General features: G+C 44.6%; 1 protein-coding gene across 1 annotated transcript in view; it reads left to right on the top strand.

The window, feature by feature from the left end:
• The first annotated feature begins 8,891 nt into the window (after nucleotides 1–8,891).
• The window catches only part of CA4 (carbonic anhydrase 4), a 13,720-nt gene continuing 2,535 nt past the window's right edge, over nucleotides 8,892–20,076 (top strand). The window contains exons 1-4 of the mRNA XM_074264769.1: nucleotides 8,892–9,045; nucleotides 15,590–15,634; nucleotides 18,327–18,482; nucleotides 19,348–19,528. Coding sequence (XP_074120870.1) covers nucleotides 8,991–9,045; nucleotides 15,590–15,634; nucleotides 18,327–18,482; nucleotides 19,348–19,528 — 437 coding nt within the window. The 5' untranslated portion in view covers nucleotides 8,892–8,990. The remainder of the gene's footprint in view (nucleotides 9,046–15,589; nucleotides 15,635–18,326; nucleotides 18,483–19,347; nucleotides 19,529–20,076) is intronic.

Here is a 20,076-nt window from a genome sequence, read left to right as displayed (position 1 = left end):
TTCTAATGGCCAGTAACCTTGGGACTAACAGTCAATAAGCAAAGAGCTAATTAAAAGAAAACAGCTTGAACTCTTTCAAAAAACAAATATGCTCCAGAGAGAAATGGAGGTGCAAAGTGTAGTGTGGTATTATGGGAAGAAAGCCCAAGACTAGGAGGGAGTTGGTCTAAACTCTAGCTACTAACTAGCTCTAGTCTAAAACTAGAAGATGCAAGTTCTAATTCCAACTCTGTCACTCACAGTGTTTCACAGTGAGAAAATTGCTTCACCTACCCCACCTGCATTTCCCTATGTGTAAAATGAAAGACTAAGTGGTTCAATGGATAGACCATTGGAGTCAAGAAGATTCATCTTGGGGGGAGCTAGGTGGCGCAGTGGATAGAACAGGGATTCTCAAACTACGGCCTGCAGGCCACATGCCGCTCACCGGGTTATGGCAAATGGGCTGAGGGGCGGAGACAGAGCGTGAACTTTTGTTTTTACTATAGTCCGGCCCTCCCACAGTCTGAGGGACAGTGAACTGGCCCCCTATTTAGAAAGTTTGAGGACCACTGGGATAGAAAAACAGTCCTGAAGTCAGAAGGAAGTGAGTTCAAATCTCATCTTGAACCCTTAATACTTCCTAGCTGTGTGACCCTGGGCAAGTCACTTACCCCTGTTTGGGACAAGAAGACCTACCCAAATTGTCTACTCAGAGATCACTCATATAAAGCAGAATTATTTATTAGAATCTCGAGAAGCAGACCCCATCCTGGTGTGTAAGCCAAATTTTACAGCAGGATAAGGCCAGAGCCTTGAAAATGCTCACAGCTTTTATACATTTCAAACAAAGAACCTCCAAAATCCCGCCCTCTATATGTTGTGATTGGTCACATAAGTCTACTGTACCCCTAGTTGGTATTAGACAAAGTGATATACAGCTTCTTCGGCCATGTTGGACAATGGAATGTTGTTTAGGTCTTATTTAAAATCACGTGATTCTGGAGAAGCCCAAACTGAGGCCTAATAGGCTTGGTCTACTTTAGTAAACAGTCTCTGATCAATATGTGCTGTAAGTTCTTCACCTTTTTCTCACACAACCCCAATGCCTCATCAAAAAAACCCCAAAAAAACCCAAAAAAACCTCATCTTCAGTTCAAATCTGACTTCAGTCACTTCCTAATTGTGTGACCTTGGGCAAGTAATTTAACCCAATCTGCCCCAGTTTTCTCATCTATGGAAATGGCAAACTTCTCCAATATCTTTGGGAAGAAACACCCAATGAGTTCAGGAAGAGTCGAACGTGACTTAACAAGATCAACGATAACAGCAGGAAGGGGTTGGCCTTTAAGAGCTCAGTTATGTAATGGACGTCCTGGCACAAGTCTGTGGAGATTCCAGGATAAAAATCTGTTTTGTAAATGAGAAAACTGAATTCCTGGGTCCTTGTCTAGCAATATGAACAGAAAAAAAGAAGGAAGAGAAAGTGTGGGGTGAGAGGAGGGAAGAAGCAAGGATCAGGGAAGGGGAAAACTCCAAGATCAGCAACCTTCCCAAACCCTATCTATCCATTGCTCTCTGGTCCCAACTGGATCTCTCTACTTAAGGATGACACCTGTTCCCCACAACCCTAACACAAGGGTAAACAGAATCTATGACCCTCGGGCTCGCTTCTGTCTAATTACACTCTGTACAGTTTTATGAGTGAAATTGCTATATATCACCTTGATGGGCACTGGCCCAGCCCCACAGTGATCATACCTGGAGATCGGAACCTGTTGTCCTCAGGGTGAAATTTGGAGGTAGAGGAGAAAAAGAGGAAGGTTAGTAGCTAGGAACAACGAACGAGAAGAGAGTTCAGAGAAAGGGGGAGGGGATCCATAGAGGGACCCAACTAAGACGCAGGATCACTTCCTTACAAATGGGATAGAGGGACAGGATGAACTTTGGGCAAAGAATGATTAACCTCTCCTCGGGCAACGTAAAGCCAGGTTTACGAGATGACTTTGCCCCCACACAACCTCCCCAGTATAATTCAATCCGCCAGGAGTCCTAATAACCTAATTTCAACCTAGAGTTTTACAATTCTCTCCCACTCCCATTTTTCCCTTTAACTTGAAATATAAAAGAAAAAATACTGGAAAGACTTATCCCTTCTTCGTGCACACGTTTAGAGGAGCCATTAATAAGAAGGAATTATTCAGAGGCTCACAGAAAATCCCAATTCAGAGGGACAGCCCCTCCTCTTCCCTTATTCAGGCCCCAAGCTCCCTGGGTGGAGCAATTCAATAGGAGGAAGCTTTGATGTTGGGCCAAAGGTCCACAACAAAGCCTCCCAGACTCCAGACAAAGGTATCCGAGCCCTCTTGGCTTACAAAAGGCCTAGCTTTTCTCTTGGAAGAGATAGGAAACAGTGGGGCACCCTAATCCCTCCATCCATCTCAAGCTAGAGGAATGCTCACATATGCATCTTTGAAGATGCACAGCTAGTGTAGGGAGGGGGGCGGGGCAGGGAAAGCATACTTACAGTTCTAGGATTTGGAGAAGGGAAAAGGTGGAAAAATTCACTCTTACTTTGGCCCCTCCATTGACATTTATATAGAGCATCGGGATGAATTCGCACCTTCAGAGAGACACCCTTGAAATGCCTGAGCCCATGCTACCTCCAGGCTGCAGTATTTAGCCTTTTTTTCCTCTCCAATTCCAGAGCACTTTGCCTATCCTGCAAAGAGACCTCCTAGAAATGCCTCATTTGGAGGGCTTGAGCTCACACACTTCCAGACTGTAGTCGTGAGTAGCTTTTTTCCCCCTTCAAGTCCACAATTCTTTATTATAAAGTTCTAATAGCTAACATTTACATAGGTTTGCCAAGCACTTTACATATATTTCATTTTATCCTTAAACTACCTTGGGAGATGGGTGCTATTATAGTTGAGCCAAGCAGGTTAAATAACTTTTCCAGGATTATAGAGCGAACAAGTGAGAGAAGATGTAAGTTTTCCTGAAATGGTGGACATGAGAGCGCTTGGTAATAAGAGTTGACATTTTTATACATATATGATATAGATTACAGTTTTCATTATTCCTCCTTTTAGATGGAGAGGCAACCAGGTGGTGCAGGGAATTCCAGAACTCTATTCATTAAGCAACAAAGGGACTTCACAGGCTTGAAGGGCTGGCCTTATTTGGTTTGGACCCAGAGGGCAGAACTCGGATTAATCAACAATGATTTATTAAGCTCCTACTTTATTTTTTATTTATTTATTTATATTTGCTGAGGCAGTTGGGGTTAAGTGACTTGCCCAGAGTCACACAGCCAGGAAGTGTTAAGTGTCTGAGGTTAGATTTGACTCAGATCCTCCTGACTTCAGGGCTGGTGCTCTATCCCCTGCACCACTTAGCTGCCCCAAAGCCCCTGCTTTATGCCAAAATTTGGTTATATGAATAGTGAAATGAGACAATCCTCGCCCTCAGAGAGTTTACATTCTATCAACAGGTAGAAATTATCCATAGTAATGACCTTTTACATAAGGAAAAAGTAAATGGGTTTCTGGGTAATCCAGTTGTTATTCTGTTGTTTCAGTCCTGTCCCACTCTTTGTGATCCCATTTGGGATTTGTTTGGCAAAAAACCGAAGTAGTTTGCCATTCCTTCTCCAGCTCATTTTACAAATGAGGAAACTGAGGCAAACAGAATTAAATGATTTGCCCAGGGTCGCACAGCTAGTAAGTATCCGAGGCCAGATTTGAACTCAGATTTTCCTTACGCCAGACCCAGTGTTGTATCCACTGCACCAACAATAAATGTCAGGGATGGTGCCACTCTCTTACCTGTTGAAGGTAGCTCTAAAACTAGCACTCTCAGTTTAGAGTTTGATACTGAGACAAAATGAGGCGTTTGAGTCACCAAACAGTTTGGAAAAGGTGGCTTACTTTGCCCTAACAAGAAAGGACCAGTGGCCCTTTGTTTCTCTGAATGCCTACCCATTTAGAAATGAGTCTGGTCAACAGCATAGAAGATGGGGAAGGACATGGTGATCATCATGGTTTTCAGAAATTCACCAAGTCCAAGAGGACTAAAGTTTATGTGGCTAGAACTTTTTATGTTCTTAGACTGGCCAGGAAGTTGTGTCAGCAAAATTGGGGCCAACCAGGTCCAGGGGGCAGCTTTGCCTCCTTTTTGTTATTGTTGAGTTGTGGAACTGTGCCCAAAAAGGTATTAAATTGTGCATGCCCTTTGACTTAGCAACACTACTCCTGTAGAAACTTGGACCCAGAGAAGGCTCAGCTATATTCCTACATAAGTTCAGTGAACAGTATTTGAGCACTGATGAAAAATGTAATAATCTGTGGATATATATATATCAGAGAGAGAAGATAGATAAGTACTTATTCAAGATCAGATGTCTTTTATTGTCCCAAATTTTAATACCTGCCCGTGTGGTGGTGTGTGGCTCAGAATGGTGAGTGGTCACCATTTAATAAAAAGCTGGAGAGATCTCTAGGAGCAAAGCAAAGTTTTATTGCACGTTCTCCTAGAAGTTTCATCCTTCTCCTCGAGCAAGCAATAGAAGGGAGGAGGCACCTTTTGGGACAGGTAAATAGTCCCTAAGGCAAACACCCCTCCCATCATTGGCCATCATTCCCATTGGCTGAGGGTCTTGCATTCTAAACTGGGGAATTATCCAAGAAATTGACATGATTGCCCATATTTGATTGAAGTAGGGAGAAAATGATGTCATGGGAGGATGGCAGGAAGGGGACTTAGGTGTGTCTTTCTTTGAGTCAATGCTCAAGGACCTTCAGGCCTACTCCAACTCTGTCTGGAGAGATCTCACCTCATTTCGTTCAGTGGTTATAATGTACCCATATAAAAGAACAAAGAGTCACTATTTAAAATGACACATTCTTGGGTTTTTTTTTTGTTTTGTTTTTTTTTGATAACTGGATAAAGCCAATGGCTTGTTTTCATGAGAAAAACTTTTGAACACTTGTATATATACATATTCCTCTTCATCAACCTGAAACTTAATAAAGGATTTTGTTCAGCAACCACTTGAGTTCTAAATTCCAATCTTAAAGACTAGAAACTTCCTATTTTTTTTCTCTTGAAGCTGTGCCTTTTATCTCCTCTGCAATCTGGTTTGTTTTATCCGTCACTCAGTTTAGTAGCCAAAGCTCCTCTGAACATCATCCTCGCAAACACACTGGTGAGAGAGCAGTTCTTCCCTCCTCCCCCATCCCTAACCAAGGTCCTCTTGGTGGAAAAGAACAAAGAGAAACATGGGATCCAAGATTTTGAATAGGAAGGAATCGTCATTTAGCACAATCCCTCTCACTTTACAGATGAGAAAACTAAGGCTTATGATTTTCCCAAGATCACAGAGGTAGTAAACGGCAGAGTCAAAATCTGCACTCAGGTTCTCTGACTATAAAGCTGGTATTCTTGGGCAGCTGATTCTGGCTAGTTACAGAGTCATAAATAACCCCAGGAGCATTGGGTTTGCTGGGGTCAGAAGCAAACGGGGATGTGATGCAGGGTGGGGTGAGGGACTGGTATAGATGCTCCCTCTTCAACATGTCTGGGAGGATGAAAGGGACTCCATGGAGTTGTGTGATCCTGGGCCAGGGGAGTGTAAGGGCTGTTTATGTGTGTGTGTTCATGTGTTTGGGGAGGGGGGGTGTCCTTGGAACAAGGAAGGTGTGTATCTGTGGAGGGAGTCATCTCCGCCTGGGGTTCCAGTCTGCATTGTTATGGGAGGGGGGAAACATTCAATAAGTCTTATGGTTCAAAGAAGTTCACTTCTTAGCCTTGGAAGGGATGGGGAAAGTTTCTATGCCAGGATTGCAGAGGGCTGGCAGGATATGGGGTATCCCCAGAGGGTTAAGTGGTGGGGTGAGATTGTCCAAAACTTATCTGTCAAGGTCCCATATTGGGCTAAGTATGTCTGAATTGCCAAGCCTCCTCTCTCAGAATCCCCCCCCCCTTCCCTAAACTAGTAGACTCTGGAACCAGTAAAAGTAGGTATTTTGTGGGTGGGGAGGGGAAGAAAGAATTGTACATATAGTTTCTGTCCATTTATAGAGGGTTCCAGATGCTAAAGACCCCCCCCCCCCCTTCTTCATGAAATCACTTCAGTGTGTGTATTTGCTATCTAAGAGATGGAGTCTGTTGAGGTTTGAGAAAAAAAAAAAAAATCTGCCCCACCAGCTGCCTCCTCTTCTTACGGAAGCATAAGCTTCCCCAAATAGTTCCCCTCCTTCTTTGTATAAAGATCTCTCTAATTCCCATACTGTTGTCATCACCTATGCCTAAAGCTCTCCGCTATCTGGGGAGAGAGCCCTAGGGAGATCCTGAGGGACTGCAGCTTGGAGATTAGACAAACAGATAGAAGTCTTCCAAGGATTTCTCCAGCTGACTCTGATCCCCCACTTAAATTTTCCCTCTTCACAAGATCTCCTGCCTGGAAGTTCTGACACCTCCTCCTCCCAGAGGTGTCCTTTGTTCTCAACATTCTTGATCTCATAGCTTCCACCCAGAAATTAGAAGGTCCTAGGTGGGGGAAAGGAAAGGAACTATTTGGTTTTTAAGGAATGCCCAGTGGAAAGTTTCAGATCCGACATTGGTGCTAATGACTAGAGGATAAACTGAGAGAGACAAAGAAAGAGAGACTCAGACCCAGAATGACTGTAATGCTGATATATACTGGAAGACTGACACTGAATCAGAAGTGAAGAAAAAGACAAGGATGAAAAGAAGTCTTCCCACTCCAAGTCTGGACTCTTTCCACTATGTCATAGTGCCATTGTGTAAAGATGGAGGCTAATAAAGCCATGTAAAAAAAGGAAAAAACAAAAACAAAAACAGGGAGACACAAGTTGAGGTAGAAACAGGCAGAGATGATCAGAGAGACTGAAACAGAAACCGAGAGGCAGACACAAGGACTGGTAAAGAGACCTAAGGAGAGAGAGAAAAAAAAGTTGAGATTGAAGTTTAGGGACAAACAGCTAGCTGCTACACCCAAAGTCCATTCTGTGCCCCTCCCTCCTAGCAGGCCCACCCCTTCACATCTCACCTAGGACACAGACCAAAGGCTGAGATAAAAAGACACCCTGTGTGCTGAACCCTAAGTCGTTCTTGTGAGTAGGGAAAGAAGCGACAGAAAGAGGAGGAGGGCAAAGTCTTTATTGTTGGGGGCCTTTGGGTCCAATCTGGAACCTTTAAGCTTGAGTAGATGGAGGACCCTAGAAGTCTAATGGTCAGATGCCATCCCAGCTGATGGGGTGGGAGGTTGCTGATAAAGAGGAACTCTGAAATTCTCCAGATTCTGGGACCCTTTAAAAAAGGTTTTGTTATATAGCTTCAGAGACCAGGATTCTGGGTGTGAATCTGAGTTCTAGGACACCCCCCCTTTCCAGTTGGACAGACTAGGAATAGAATTGATAAGGAATAGAGGAAATCAAAATGATGACATTTAGATTTGGGGTACCCCAATGAGGTCTAGTGGCAGGCTCGAGATTCAGTGAGTCAAATGAAGCTCCCCTGCAGCCCCTCAGGATTCGTCCAAGTGTATAGGGAGTTAAATGAGGTCTAGTGGAGGCAACCTAGATTGATAAAATATGGGCATTAAAAGTAAGGTTCAAGTCTAGTTAGTAAAAGGTGAAGATAGAGATAAGAGAGCTCCGGAAATATTATTCCAGTGGGCAGAGAGTCCTTGGTGCCAGGCATAGGGCTGCCATGTTTGGAACCTCTGCAAAGAGAGAACTCCAGGTTGGCTCTCTTATAATGAGAGATGAGGCTTGGGTGTGGTGCCCCAAGTTGGCTCAGATGCCATGGGGGCTGGGACAGGTCCAGATCTCCTCCTGGAATGCAAAGGGCTGCTTTTGACCAGGATTTGTGAATCAAAGGTCCTGGCTTCCGGAACTGATAATGCATCAGCTAGGAGGGGCTGGGAATCAGAAAGAAATAAATCAATCTGAAAGGATTAGTTTCTTAAAGAGACCATAACCTGCTTCAGAATGACCAAGAGAAGGGAGCTGATAAAGTACTTAAGTCTTAATTGGGTTGTGTGTATCCTTCCCCTCAGAAGGCCCTGCTCCTACTTCCAAATACACTCAAACTCTTTAGGAGCTGAGCAACTGGGAATTCATTCGGGGGGAAAAGTCAAGTGGGCTTTCAGGACCTGTTCTTTTACATCCTTCTTCCTCTTTTCGGAAAAGGGCAGGGCACCCCCATCATATTCCTCTCCAGTATGCCATCCATCAGAACAGTGACCAGGGTGGGGATGGAAGGAGTCAAAGATTAACGACAATTGAGGTCAGAGAGAAAGAAGACAGGGGGAAGAGATAATGAGGTCCTGGAGGCCCGGGGTTTACATCTCCGCGTTTAGCACAGTGCCTGTCACGTAATAATCGCCTAATAAATGTTTATTTACTGAATGATTGACAGAAATGAAGAGCAAGGGAGGAGTGGGGAAGAAAGGGAGAAAGAGGGGAAGCAATGAAAGAGAAGGGGAGGGGGCAGCTAGGTGGCAGCTAGGTGGCGCAGTAGATAGAGCATCAGCCTTGAATTCAGGAGGACCTGAGTTCAAATCTGGTCTCAGACACTTAACACTTTCTAGTTGTGTGACCCTGGGCAAGTCACTTAACCCCAGCCTCAGGAAAAAAAAAAAAAAAAAGAAAGAGAAGGGGAGAGGAGGACAAATGAGGAAGAGTGGAAGAGAGAATAGGTGTAGGGGGAGAAGGAGGAAGAGGAACTTGGGATGGGGGTAGACAATGAGGAGAGCAAGGGAAAGATTCCAGAAGGGGTGGGAAGGGGAGGGAAGAAGAGAAGAGGGGGAGGAGCCCGACTGCGAGGTCCAGCTCTCCTGGCCATCCAGCCCAGGCTCGGTGCTCCACTATAAAAACCCTGAGACAGAAACATGACCGCAGGAGAGAGCGAGGTTCATTCTTGGCCAGACACGTGGCCAAGCTGACAGACCGACCATCGGACAGACGGCCGGACAGCCGAGGATGATCTTGTTCCTAACGCTGCTGGCCCTCACGTTGGCCCAGCCAGTGGCCCCAGGTGATTTAGCTCCCTTCTTCCCCACTCCGCTCCCCAGTCCTTCTTCCATTCCGGATCTATTCCAGGGGCAGAACTCCTTGTCCGGTCAGTTGGGTGGGTGGGTAAGAGGGATCCACTGTCTCGGGACACAGGAGACGTGGGAGTGAAGGAAGACACATCAAGAGATAAATGAATGGATGGATGCATGGATGGGTGCAGAGAGAGAGACCGAGAAGCAGAAGGCAAAGAGACAGAGACAGACAAAAGCAGTCAGAGAAGAGAAACAGAAAACAGGTGGAGACAGAGGAAGAGAAAAAGGGGAAAACTCAAGAGAAGGGAGAAGAAAATAGAGACAGAAAACAACACAGAGACAGACAGAAATACAGTAGAGGAGATAGATCCTGAGAGAGATAGAGAGAAAATGTGCAGACAGAGACGGACATAAATAAAGATGCTAGGAGAGATGAGGAGAACTAGACAAATCAGAGACAAAAAGAAATAAAAGACAAAGACTGAGAAAGGGGGAAAGAAACGGGCAAAGGGACACAGAGAGAACAAGGGATAGAAAACAAAAAGCGGTAGGCAGAAACGAAGTTGGAAGCGGAGGAAAAACGGAGAGGAGGGTGAAGAGAGAGGGAAAACCGGGCAGAAAGAAGCAGACCGAGAGACGGTGAATGCCCGAGACAGACACAAAGAATCGGTGAGACGGGACCAGCCGAGAGACCCTAGGGCCGGAGGGAGCGAGTTTCCTGGGTCCGGGGCAGCCAGCCACCGCGCCTTTGCAGCTCTCCCGTTCCGGGCTTGTTAGCCCTCACCCCGCCTCTCCCGGAGCTGCTGATTTGGGCCGAGTTCGGGTGGGTCTGGATGCCTCCCCCCGCCCGGGGGCCTCAGGGTCTCTGGGACCAGAGGTTGGTCTGTGATCAGGTGGTCAGTGGAGGGAGAGAGCGGACGCCCCTCTCCCGGTTTGCGGGCTCCCCTGGCACTGTGCCCCTCCCGGTACTGACCGGGGGCTCCCGCCGGGGGGAGGGGTGTCTCGTGAAGGACAGCTGCGCTCCCTCCCGTGCCAGCCAGCTAGCTTCCCCGGGGGTGGGGGGAGAGGTGGGGAGGTGAGCTCCCGGGAACTGCGAGGTCCTGGCTCAGCCGGTCTTTCCAGCCGGGGTGATTTTCGTTTAAAGATTAATAGCGAGGCAAGGTTCTTAATTATCAGGTTTAGGGGGAGGGTGTTAATATTTGATAAGAAGCCAGGATCCGCGCAGCGGGGGGCCCGGGAGGGACGGGATCGCAGGCGCTGAATCGGCCCCGTCCATCTCCCCAACTCTCGCCTCCACGCGCCCCTTCTCTGGAAGGGGGAACTTCGGGAGGTCCCTCCCGCCTCCACCTGCAGGCAGCGCTCGCCCTCTCCCACCCTCCCCAGAAGTCTTTCAGGGAAGCCCGAGATTCTCAGACAGCAGCAAACGCTGGAACGGGCCCCAAAATTGAGTTCAGAAGAACTGGCAATCACCAGTTCTGTGACCTTGGACTTCCTTAATTTCTCGGAATCTCAACGACTGCATTTGCAAACCTGGCATCCCGGCCCTGGCACTTTTTTATGGCCCGGGACTTGTCTCTGAACGTGATCCGGGGGCTTTGTTACTGAGGGACTGGGGCCGAGGTTTTCCTTTAAATCTTTCTAAGGCTCCCGTTCTGCAGTTCTCTTCATCTCTCTCTTCTGGGGATGTAATGGGACTGAGGAGGGGGCTCTGACTCGTGGGCGTTAAGTGACGGGATGCCGGCAGTGTCCCCGAACTAGCGCCTCCTCTCCCTCCCCTCATCCTTCCTTTCTGGTGGCAGAGAAGGGCCGGCGCTTATGCGGGGCTGAGGCTCTCCTCGGGGTTCTCCATGTGGATGTAGCGGAGGGAAAACGACTGCGGAGGGAGGTAGAGCTGAAAGGGACTGAACTAGTGTAACTGGGAGGAAGCTGGTGTTGGGTTAGGCACCTGTCAGGTATCTAGCGTCTCTGCCCTCTTCCTGGTGGATTGGGGCAATAAAGATAAAAATTCCTCACCCCGGGACTAGAAGACGGCTTCTTTCTCATTCCTTTTTTCTTTGCTCCACCCTTCCCAGCAGCCCACAACACACACATCCACACATACTCATACACAGTTTTTGCTACGTCTCTGAGAGCCCTGGTTAGACTCTTACAATCCCAACCCTTCTCCCTCCCTCCCAAATGTCATCTAGTTCTTCTCAACAACTCACCATGAAGGCTACCACTTCCCACTACTCCAGAGCTTCAGGGTTCAGCTTGGACATGTTCCCCCCTTTTCACTGACATTTCTCTTTCAAAGGAAGGAGCTTAAGTCTGGAGAGAAGCCAAATGGTTCCCCTCCCAATGTGGGTTAGTTGGGGAAGGGGAAGAATGGAGCCCTAGGTGGGGCTCATCTTTTATTCCATGTCCAGACCCCCGTCCAAGAGAATCTGAGACTTTGCTCAGAAACATGGGCTTTGCTGAGTTCAGGAACCCTGGGTGAGGGGGATGGAGGTGGGGAGGAGTTGATGGGCAAGGTCCACAGAGGCACGTCTTTATTTTGCTCTCACACAGCGTGTTGGACTTGCTGTGTGAGCTGAATGGGACACAGAGCCTCTGGGGTAGAGTTGGAATGAAGAGAAGGTACAAATACTCCCAGATTTCTGACCCCACTCCTCCTTGAGGCAGATGGACAAAGACAGGGACAAGGAATTGAATGTGAGCAGCCTCTCTAACTAAGCTCGAATGCTTCTCATGGGATGTGGAAACAATTTTGGCAAGGTTGGGGTTCAGAGTCAGCAAAATGTTGGCGAGACTAAGCTATTGCACCTTGAAACACAGACACTTGTTCTGTATGATACTCATATTTGTCGGCTGTCCCTAGCTTACAATTTCTGGCACCTTAATTTTTCCCTCTCATTCTACGCTCCCCGGATTCACTCCACCCCCTACACTCAAGGTTCTGGCCTCTTTCAACACTATTGTTTCCCTGGTTCATTTCCTTTTGAGATGAGTAGGTAAAAGCATACCACAGTTCAAAAGTCAACATAATTAAGAACAGACCAGAGGTCATGGCTAGAAACCAGGGAAGCCTGGGGAGAGCAAATTCCTAGGGAGGGATGGGAAGTGATGTGAGGCTCCCAGCTCATCCATAGCCTCTGTAGATCCGTAGATCAGTCTGACCGCCTTGGAACCCCAAAGTCTAACTTTTTATTTTTTCTATTTACCGTTTTATTGACTCGCTTTGTTTTCATGCCATGATCATTTTCCATTATATCTCACTACCACTATTGAATAAACTCTTGTCATAAAGAAAAACAACTAAGTAAAAAAGGCAAAGGATTTGAAGCTAGAGATTTGAATCTTGTCTCTATCATTTTCGTCTTCTGGATCTCAATATCCTCACCTCTAAAATGAAGGAATTGAACTAAATGTCTTCTAAGATCTTTTTCATTTCTAAATCTTAATCTATTATTCTGTGCTCGACTGATGGCAGAGAAGCAATCATGGGTTTGCAGGATAGATGTAGAACAGTTTTCACAGTTGCTTCTTTTCCTGAAACACTCAGTTGGGATGGATGCTGTGAGGGAAGGTGGGGAAAAGAGGCCATCTCAACACCTGTAGGGTCCAGATTCATGTGTCAAAGAAGGTGAGAAGACCGGGAAGGATCAGAGCTATAGTATCAGCAGTGTGTGCTACATTTGCATTGAGGAGCCCCAAAGAGTGTCTGAGTCACAGCGCCTTACCAGAATATATTACTCTCAAGAGATAAGAGCTTTCATGCCTGTGGCCTTTTCCAGGCGTGGAATTGAGGAGAAGTCCCCAAAGATCTGACTCATTTTCCTAAGAAGAGGCTTAGTCAGATTTGGGGAAATCAACCCTCCCTGCCCTCACGTCCACAACCACCAAGACCTGGGGCAGATTGAGACTTCCAGCCCCTATCCCTGAGTTAACTTCTCCCTTCCCTGTTTAAACCTGGAGTCCATCTGGCCAGTCACGTGCCCAAAGTCTTCCTCTCTGGCACCCTTTCTGCGGCCTTGGAGGGGAATATTGTTCTTAGAAGTCCAGATGACCTTGTCAGCCCCATGCATTCCCCATCTTCCATCCCTTCTGGTCTCCAGAAGAAATGGACCTCCTAACTTTGCAAGAGAGACATCAATCCAGACTACTCAAGGTCATGTTACATGAAACTCTCTTCCTGTGACCTTGCCACATGAGCACCTAACATCCCCTTTTTACCCCTTCCTAAAGTAAAAAGGAGCCAGGAACCTGGAAGCAGAGAGGGTCCAGTACTGAGAAGAGAGGTAAGAGGGTTTCCCTGCTTCCTGGACCGGCCCAATTTTCTCCCTACTCTCACTGATCCATAGGTACATAGATCTGTCAGGGAAGACAGATACAGGGCTGGAAGGACTGGGACTGAAGCAGTAGCCTTGGGGAGGGTAAGAGGTGAGAGCGGACTTGGCACCAGAGGGAGGAGAGCTTGGCCAAGAATTTATTTTAATAACACAGTGGGGGGGGAATAGAGGGAGGGGGGCAGTTTGAGGGATCTGTGTTAGCTTTCCATCATCTCAAATAAACTCACATGGCTGAGCCAGCAAATCTGATTGTTAAGCAAGGGGGAGGTCCCTGCAAAGTTAATCCTCCTTAGCAGAGCCAGCCTAATGGCCAAAAGAAAGACAGAATTGAATGTTCTAGGGGACTTGGCCGCTGGATGGGGGTGGGGCAGGAGCTCACATGATCTGGAGATCTTTAATAAGAAGCAGATACACAATATATGGATATTTATATATTTAGGAGGAGGTGAGAGAGGGGGAGAGATGATAGGACAAGAGCTAGAATCTGTTCCGTTTCTGTTCCCTCCTTTGTCCTCTGGGAGCTTAAGGACAGCACTCAGGGGGCTGGTCCTTAGAGATCTGTCCATGCATCTCTGCAATATCCACCAGTGCACTGGGATAGAAGGGTTCTCAGGAGACTGGGGATCTCTGCTTCCAACCCTCCAACCTCGTACCCCAGCCTGCAATGATCCTCCTTCTAGCTGATCAGATTCTTCTATCCTACTCTTGGAGGGAAAGGGCAGCTCCTCACTTTTCAGATACCACTTCCACTTCAATTCCACATGGGTTAAGAAATTAACATTAGTGTCAATGCAGATCCTGTACTCAAGGGATTTACAACCAAAGCTGGGAGGAGGGGTTCAGCAAGGCACCCTGTAGTAAGAGGTAGGTCTACCTGAGTTAGACCTTGCAGAAAGAAAGTTTCCAGGAGGAGGGAGGGAGTGTGGGGGAGTAGGGGAGACATTTCAGGAATAGGGGATGATGACATGATTTGAGTGAGCAAAAAGCACAGATCCTGGAGAGGACAGGAATAGAATTGGTTGGAGAATAATCTACTTTCTCTGGATGTAAAGTATGTAAAGCATAGATGATAAGAATGGAAAGTAAATCCACGTCCAGAGAAAAAACTATAGAGACTGTGGATAGTAATTCAAAGCATGTATTTTCATCTTTTGTCATGGTTGTTTGTTTGATAGGGTTTTTTTTTTTTTTTTCTTTCTCATGATTTTTTTTCCCCTTTGGATCTGATTTTTCTTGCACAACATGACAAATATGGAAATGTGTTTAAAAGAATTGCACATATTTAACCTAAATCAGATTGCTTGCTATCTTTGGAAAAGGGCAGAGAAGGAAGGGAAGGAGAAGAAATCTGGAACACAAAGTTTTACCCACACAAGTATTTGGAAAAATAAAATACTATTGAAGAAAAAAAAAAAAAAAAGAATGGATGGTAAATTGGAGTGAGAGGGACTGGAAGTGTATGTTTTATTGTGTAAATGTTAAGAGAAAACCAAAGCAACTTTTTTGAGTAGAGAACTTTTGTGATCTGGGCAGTGGATAAAGAAAATGACCCTGAATTGGACAAAGAGCAAATTTGAAAACAAGGAAGCAAAAAGACCAACTAGGAGGCTGTTACCTGGGAAAGAAGGGCCGAGGGGCTGGACTGTGCTTTTAGGAGTGGGAGTTGGAAAGTAGAGATATTATATTGGTGGAATTGACAGCTAATTGGATGTGAAAGAAGGGCAAGGCTGTAAGAGAAGAAGAAAGGGGGGAGATCCCTCTGAGACTGCTAGCCTGATGATGATGTAATCAGCAGAAAAGGAAGGAAGTTCAGAGGAAGGGAAAATTTGGAGAAGGAGAGAAGTTTTGTTCTGGATGTCTAATTTCCGTCAGTGTCTAATTGTAAATGTCCAGAAGGCAGCTGGAGACACAGAACTAGAGTCACAATTTGGGACATCATTTGCACGGAAGCTATAAGAATGATTGCAAACACAAAGACAGATGGTACAGTGAGAGAGGAGGAAGGTCAGGGGCAGAACCTTGGTGGACATTCACACACTAGAGAGATGAGAGGAAAATGAGGAGCCAGTACAGGATTCAAAGGAATAGCAGCTGGAGATGTGGAAGAACCACAAAAGGGCAGTACCACAGATTTCCCATTCTCTCCACATCTATTCCACCCCACCTGTACTCATAACTGACACTATGTTTTTCTCTTTCCTAGAGCACTGGTGCTATGAATCCCAAGCCAAGAAAATATCATGTACAGGTGAGTTGGCGACTTCAGAATCCTTTCCTCCTTCCTAATTTAGGGAGACCATCCACCATTTAATAATCTAATCCCACATGGCAAACTAGGGTCAGAGCAATTGATCAAGTGCTTTCACCTTTTAGCCTCAGTTTTCCCATCTGTAAAATGGACATCTTAACACTAGCACCTATATCCCAAGGTTGTGGCAAGAATCAAATGAGATAATATTTGTGAAGTGCTTTGCAAATCTTAAAGTATTATATAAATACTAGCATTTTAGAAAGTGTCATTTCTTGAATTTTGGTTGAATGCACAATGTGACAAATATGGAAATATGTTTAAAAGAATTGCACACATTTAACCTATATCAGATTGCTTGCTGTTTTTGGAAAGGGGGAAAGAAGGAAGAGAAAGAGAAAAAAATCTGAACACAAAGTTTTACAAAAATGAACATTCACAAGTATTTGGAAAAATACTTTTGTAAATCACCTCTGACCAATATCTAATTTCTGGCTTGTTTCCCCCATCCCTCTAAGCATGCTCTTGATTCTGTTCCTCCCACAACCACTCAGGGGTTTGTTTCTCAGAGAATGGATACTTTTCTGAATCAAAAAATGTCTGGCCTTTCTCTCTTACAAGAGAAAAGCTATTAAAATAAAAACAAAGAAAGCAAAAAATACCCAGTGAGGTGATAAACTATAAAAACCCAAGTGGAAAACAGTTTGAGAATTCTCCACTGTTTCAAACAGAGAACTGAGAGTTGACTGTTTTCCATCAAGGACTTTCCCTCCCTCTCTCTCCCCAGCCTCCACTCTGTTTATGAGTGTCAAGAACATAACTAGGGCCAGATCTAAGGAGAAGTTGGAGGGGTATGGGTAGATGGAAAGAAACAGACTCAGAGTCACAGAATATCAAATCTTGAAAGGATTTTGGGGACCTTCTAGTCCCATCTTTTAGAAAAAAAATGTATAGGTATCTTATTTTAAATTTACTTTCATTTCTGATTATATCAACACCTGCTCAGGGAAATATCCCTTATAAAGAAGACCCCCTCCCTATATCCCAAAGAAATCATAAAAGAAGAAAAAGGATCCACATGTACAAAAATGTTTGTCGCAGCTCTTTTAGTGATGGCAAAGAATTGGAAAATGAGTAGATGCCCATCAATTGGGGAATGGCTGAATAAATTATGATATATGAAAGTAATGGAATATTAATGTTCTATAAAAATGATGAACAGGCTGATTTTAGAAAGGCCTGGAAAGATTTACATGAACTGATGCTGAGTGAAACAAGCAGAAGCAGGAAAACATTGTTCATAACAACAGCAAGATTGTGCAATGATCAGCTATGACAGACTTGGTTCTTCTCAACAGTTCAGTGATCCAAGGCAATCCTAATAAACTTTGGATGAAAAATGCCACCTGCATCCAGAAAGAGAACTATGGAGAGTGAATGTAAACCAGCACATGCTATGTTCACTTTTTTCCGTTATTTTTTTTTTTTTCTTGTTATGGTTTTTCCTTTTTGTTCTAATTTTCTCTCTTGACATGATTCATAAGGAAATGAATGTTAAAAAAAAATGGATGTGCATATATAACCTCCCCAAAATGTTGTTTTTTATATGTAACTGGGGAAAATAAAAATAAAAAGACCTCCTCCCCCTGAAGGAAAAAAAAATAGTTTAGTTAAACTAACAAACATATCCATCAAAGTCTGATTATGTATCCTCAGTTCCACATCTGTAGTCCCTGACCTGTGCAAAGGGCAGAGAGAGGAGCATTTTCTTAATTATTTTCCATGGCTAAGCTTCTTGTTCATATAATTACACAAATGCCATATCATATAGAATAACCTGGATAACAGGCTTTCCCTCTTCAGTCCCAAAACACAGGGCCCTCAACGTCCCTTAAAGGTCTCTCTTCTAAAACCTGAAAAGGGTTAAGATGATGGAGAAAAATGTAATTAATACTGTTATTCATTCATGGAACTTCCTTTTTTTTTTTCTCTGAAAAATGAGAAATTGGACTAGATGATTTCTATGATGCTTTAATCTCCTTCACTTAGTAGCCCAGAAGGTGCAGATTCAACCAATTCTATTTTATAGGAGAAGTGTTGGGAAACTAACCTTACAGGAAAATTACATTCCCTCAAGTATCTAGGAGCAGTTGCTATGAACCTAGCTTCTCAGTAATCAATCTATCAATCAGTTAAACATCAGTTAAGGTGCCAGGAACTCTGTTTAGTGCTGGGGATCCAAAGACAGAACAAAATGAACAGTTCCCTGATCTCAAAGAGCTCACATTCTAACTAGGAGACAAAGTGTATGTATCCAGGCTTTTCCAAAGGTCTTAGTGTGATGTTAATCTTATGCATTCACTTATACTTCTGGGACACTGTATACATAAATGCAGATAATTCAGGGAGAGACTGTAATAGGAGCTGGGTGGATCTTGAAAGGCTTGTGTAGAAAGTGGTACTTGCATTTCATCTTGAAGGGAACATGGAATTCTATGAGAGAAAGCTGAGAAAAAAAAGTGTATTTGGATGAACCAGTGAAAAGTCACAGTACTGGCCCTTTAATGAAAACATGATCATATAAGGTGCACCCATCAGTAAGGAGTCTCCCTCACCCCAAACCTCTCTGCTGTAACTGAGACCCGGTACCAGTCTCTCCCCATTTTTCCTTCTCTCCTTTCTAATGTTTCAGAACCAAGCAAGTGGCCTGGGGATTGCCAGGGCAGACAGCAGTCTCCAATTAACATCGACACTAAATTAGTCCTTGAAAAAGCCTCCTTGAAGCCTTTCCAGTTCATCAACTATGACAAGAAGGAGGCACGGGTTATTGAAAACAACGGGCACTCAGGTCAGTCTTTTCTCAGTGTTATGGAGAAGGGCCAAAGGAAGAGCATCACTCTTTTGTCCCCAACTTGGTACTTGGGAACCATCTGGAAAGGGAGGAAGAAAAGGGGAAGTGGGAGCTTCCACTGCATCTTCTTTTATTGCTCTAGATACCACTCGGTTCTTCTCCATCTCATTCTGTTCATTCCAACTTATTCCACCACCTCCATTCCTTTCTATTGTGCTCTAGTGTACTTCATCTTTCTCTATATCACATCATCTTGTTCTACTCCATTTCTCCTCCAACTTGTTTCATTCCATTCCATCTCACTCTCTTCCACAATATTATTTTCTTTCCTATTCCATTTCACGCTTTTTCATTTTGTTCTTCCACTCTGCTCCATCTTTCTCCACTCCATCTTGCACTCTACTATACTCTCCTCCATCTTGTTCATTGCATTTTTCTCCACTCCATTTCATTTTGCTCTTCGCAATTTGTCTCCATCTTGTTCCTTTCCATGGCATCTTACTCCATTCTAAGATAGTCTCTTCTTTCTTATACTCCACTCTATCCAATTTTCCTTTACTCTGTTCTCCTTCATCTTGTTCATTCTATACTACTCCATCTTTCTCCAATTATACATCTCACCCCACTCCATTAATTTCTTCTATTTCCCCTTGGCTTATATTCAGAAAATGAATGCTCTCCAGGTTCTGGAAGCTCTCATTTATAAAATAAAGGGGAAAAATACAAAGAAAGAAACTAGACAAGGACAGAGAAGTTTATCAGGATGATGATTCTAATGTGAAACACGAAGCATCTGGACCGGCGGAGACCAGAGGACCCCACAGACTCATCCTTTTCTTTCTCACACTCTTGTCTCATCAAGTGCAAGTGGCGCTTAGTGACTCAATCAAGATCTCTCAAGGTGGCCTGCCCGGGACTTATAAGGCAGTCGCATTCCATCTGCACTGGTCGAACTCTGTGAAAAAGGGCTCCGAACACACCATTAATGGGAAGTCCTATGCCATGGAGGTGAGGGGCTCATCCTTCCAAGGCCTGGAGACCTTGTGGGGTCTCTGGGATTAGGCTTAAGTTATGGTATGATAAAACATGAAAGCTGGAAATGATTTCAGAGGGCTAGCCTCTTTCTTTTATGTGTTAATATATATGGGTCCCCACTTTTACAAATATACATATATATATGGACCAGAGAGGAAAAATGACTTGCCCATTAATCACATAGTTAATTAGTAGTAAAACAAGAATCAGGACCCAGATGTCAGAGACATACTCTCTGTGCCCTCTTCCTTTCCAAGCTTCCCTTTGGGGCTATAATGAAAATCTCGCTCTACTCCACTACTGCCCTGATCTCACTATGTCTCTTTACTCATGGCACAGTGGAAAGAAAACTAGATTTGAGATCAAAGGATCTGGTTCAAATCCTACCTGTCACTGCTTGTGTAACCTTGGACTAGTCACTTCATCTCTCAGGCTCAACAAAATAAAGGAGCTGTATTAGATGTTCTAATATCCCTTCTGTCTTTAAACCTATGATCTTATTATTTCACAATGTATTTCCTTCCCCTGGGCCTCCATTTCCTAACTGGTTTCTCTA

This window comes from Sminthopsis crassicaudata, chromosome 4 (assembly GCF_048593235.1).
Source record: "Sminthopsis crassicaudata isolate SCR6 chromosome 4, ASM4859323v1, whole genome shotgun sequence".
NCBI classification, from domain to species: Eukaryota; Metazoa; Chordata; class Mammalia; order Dasyuromorphia; family Dasyuridae; genus Sminthopsis; species Sminthopsis crassicaudata.
The sequence above is the reverse complement of the archived record's forward strand: the minus strand, read 5'-3'. Positions and strand labels throughout refer to the sequence as shown.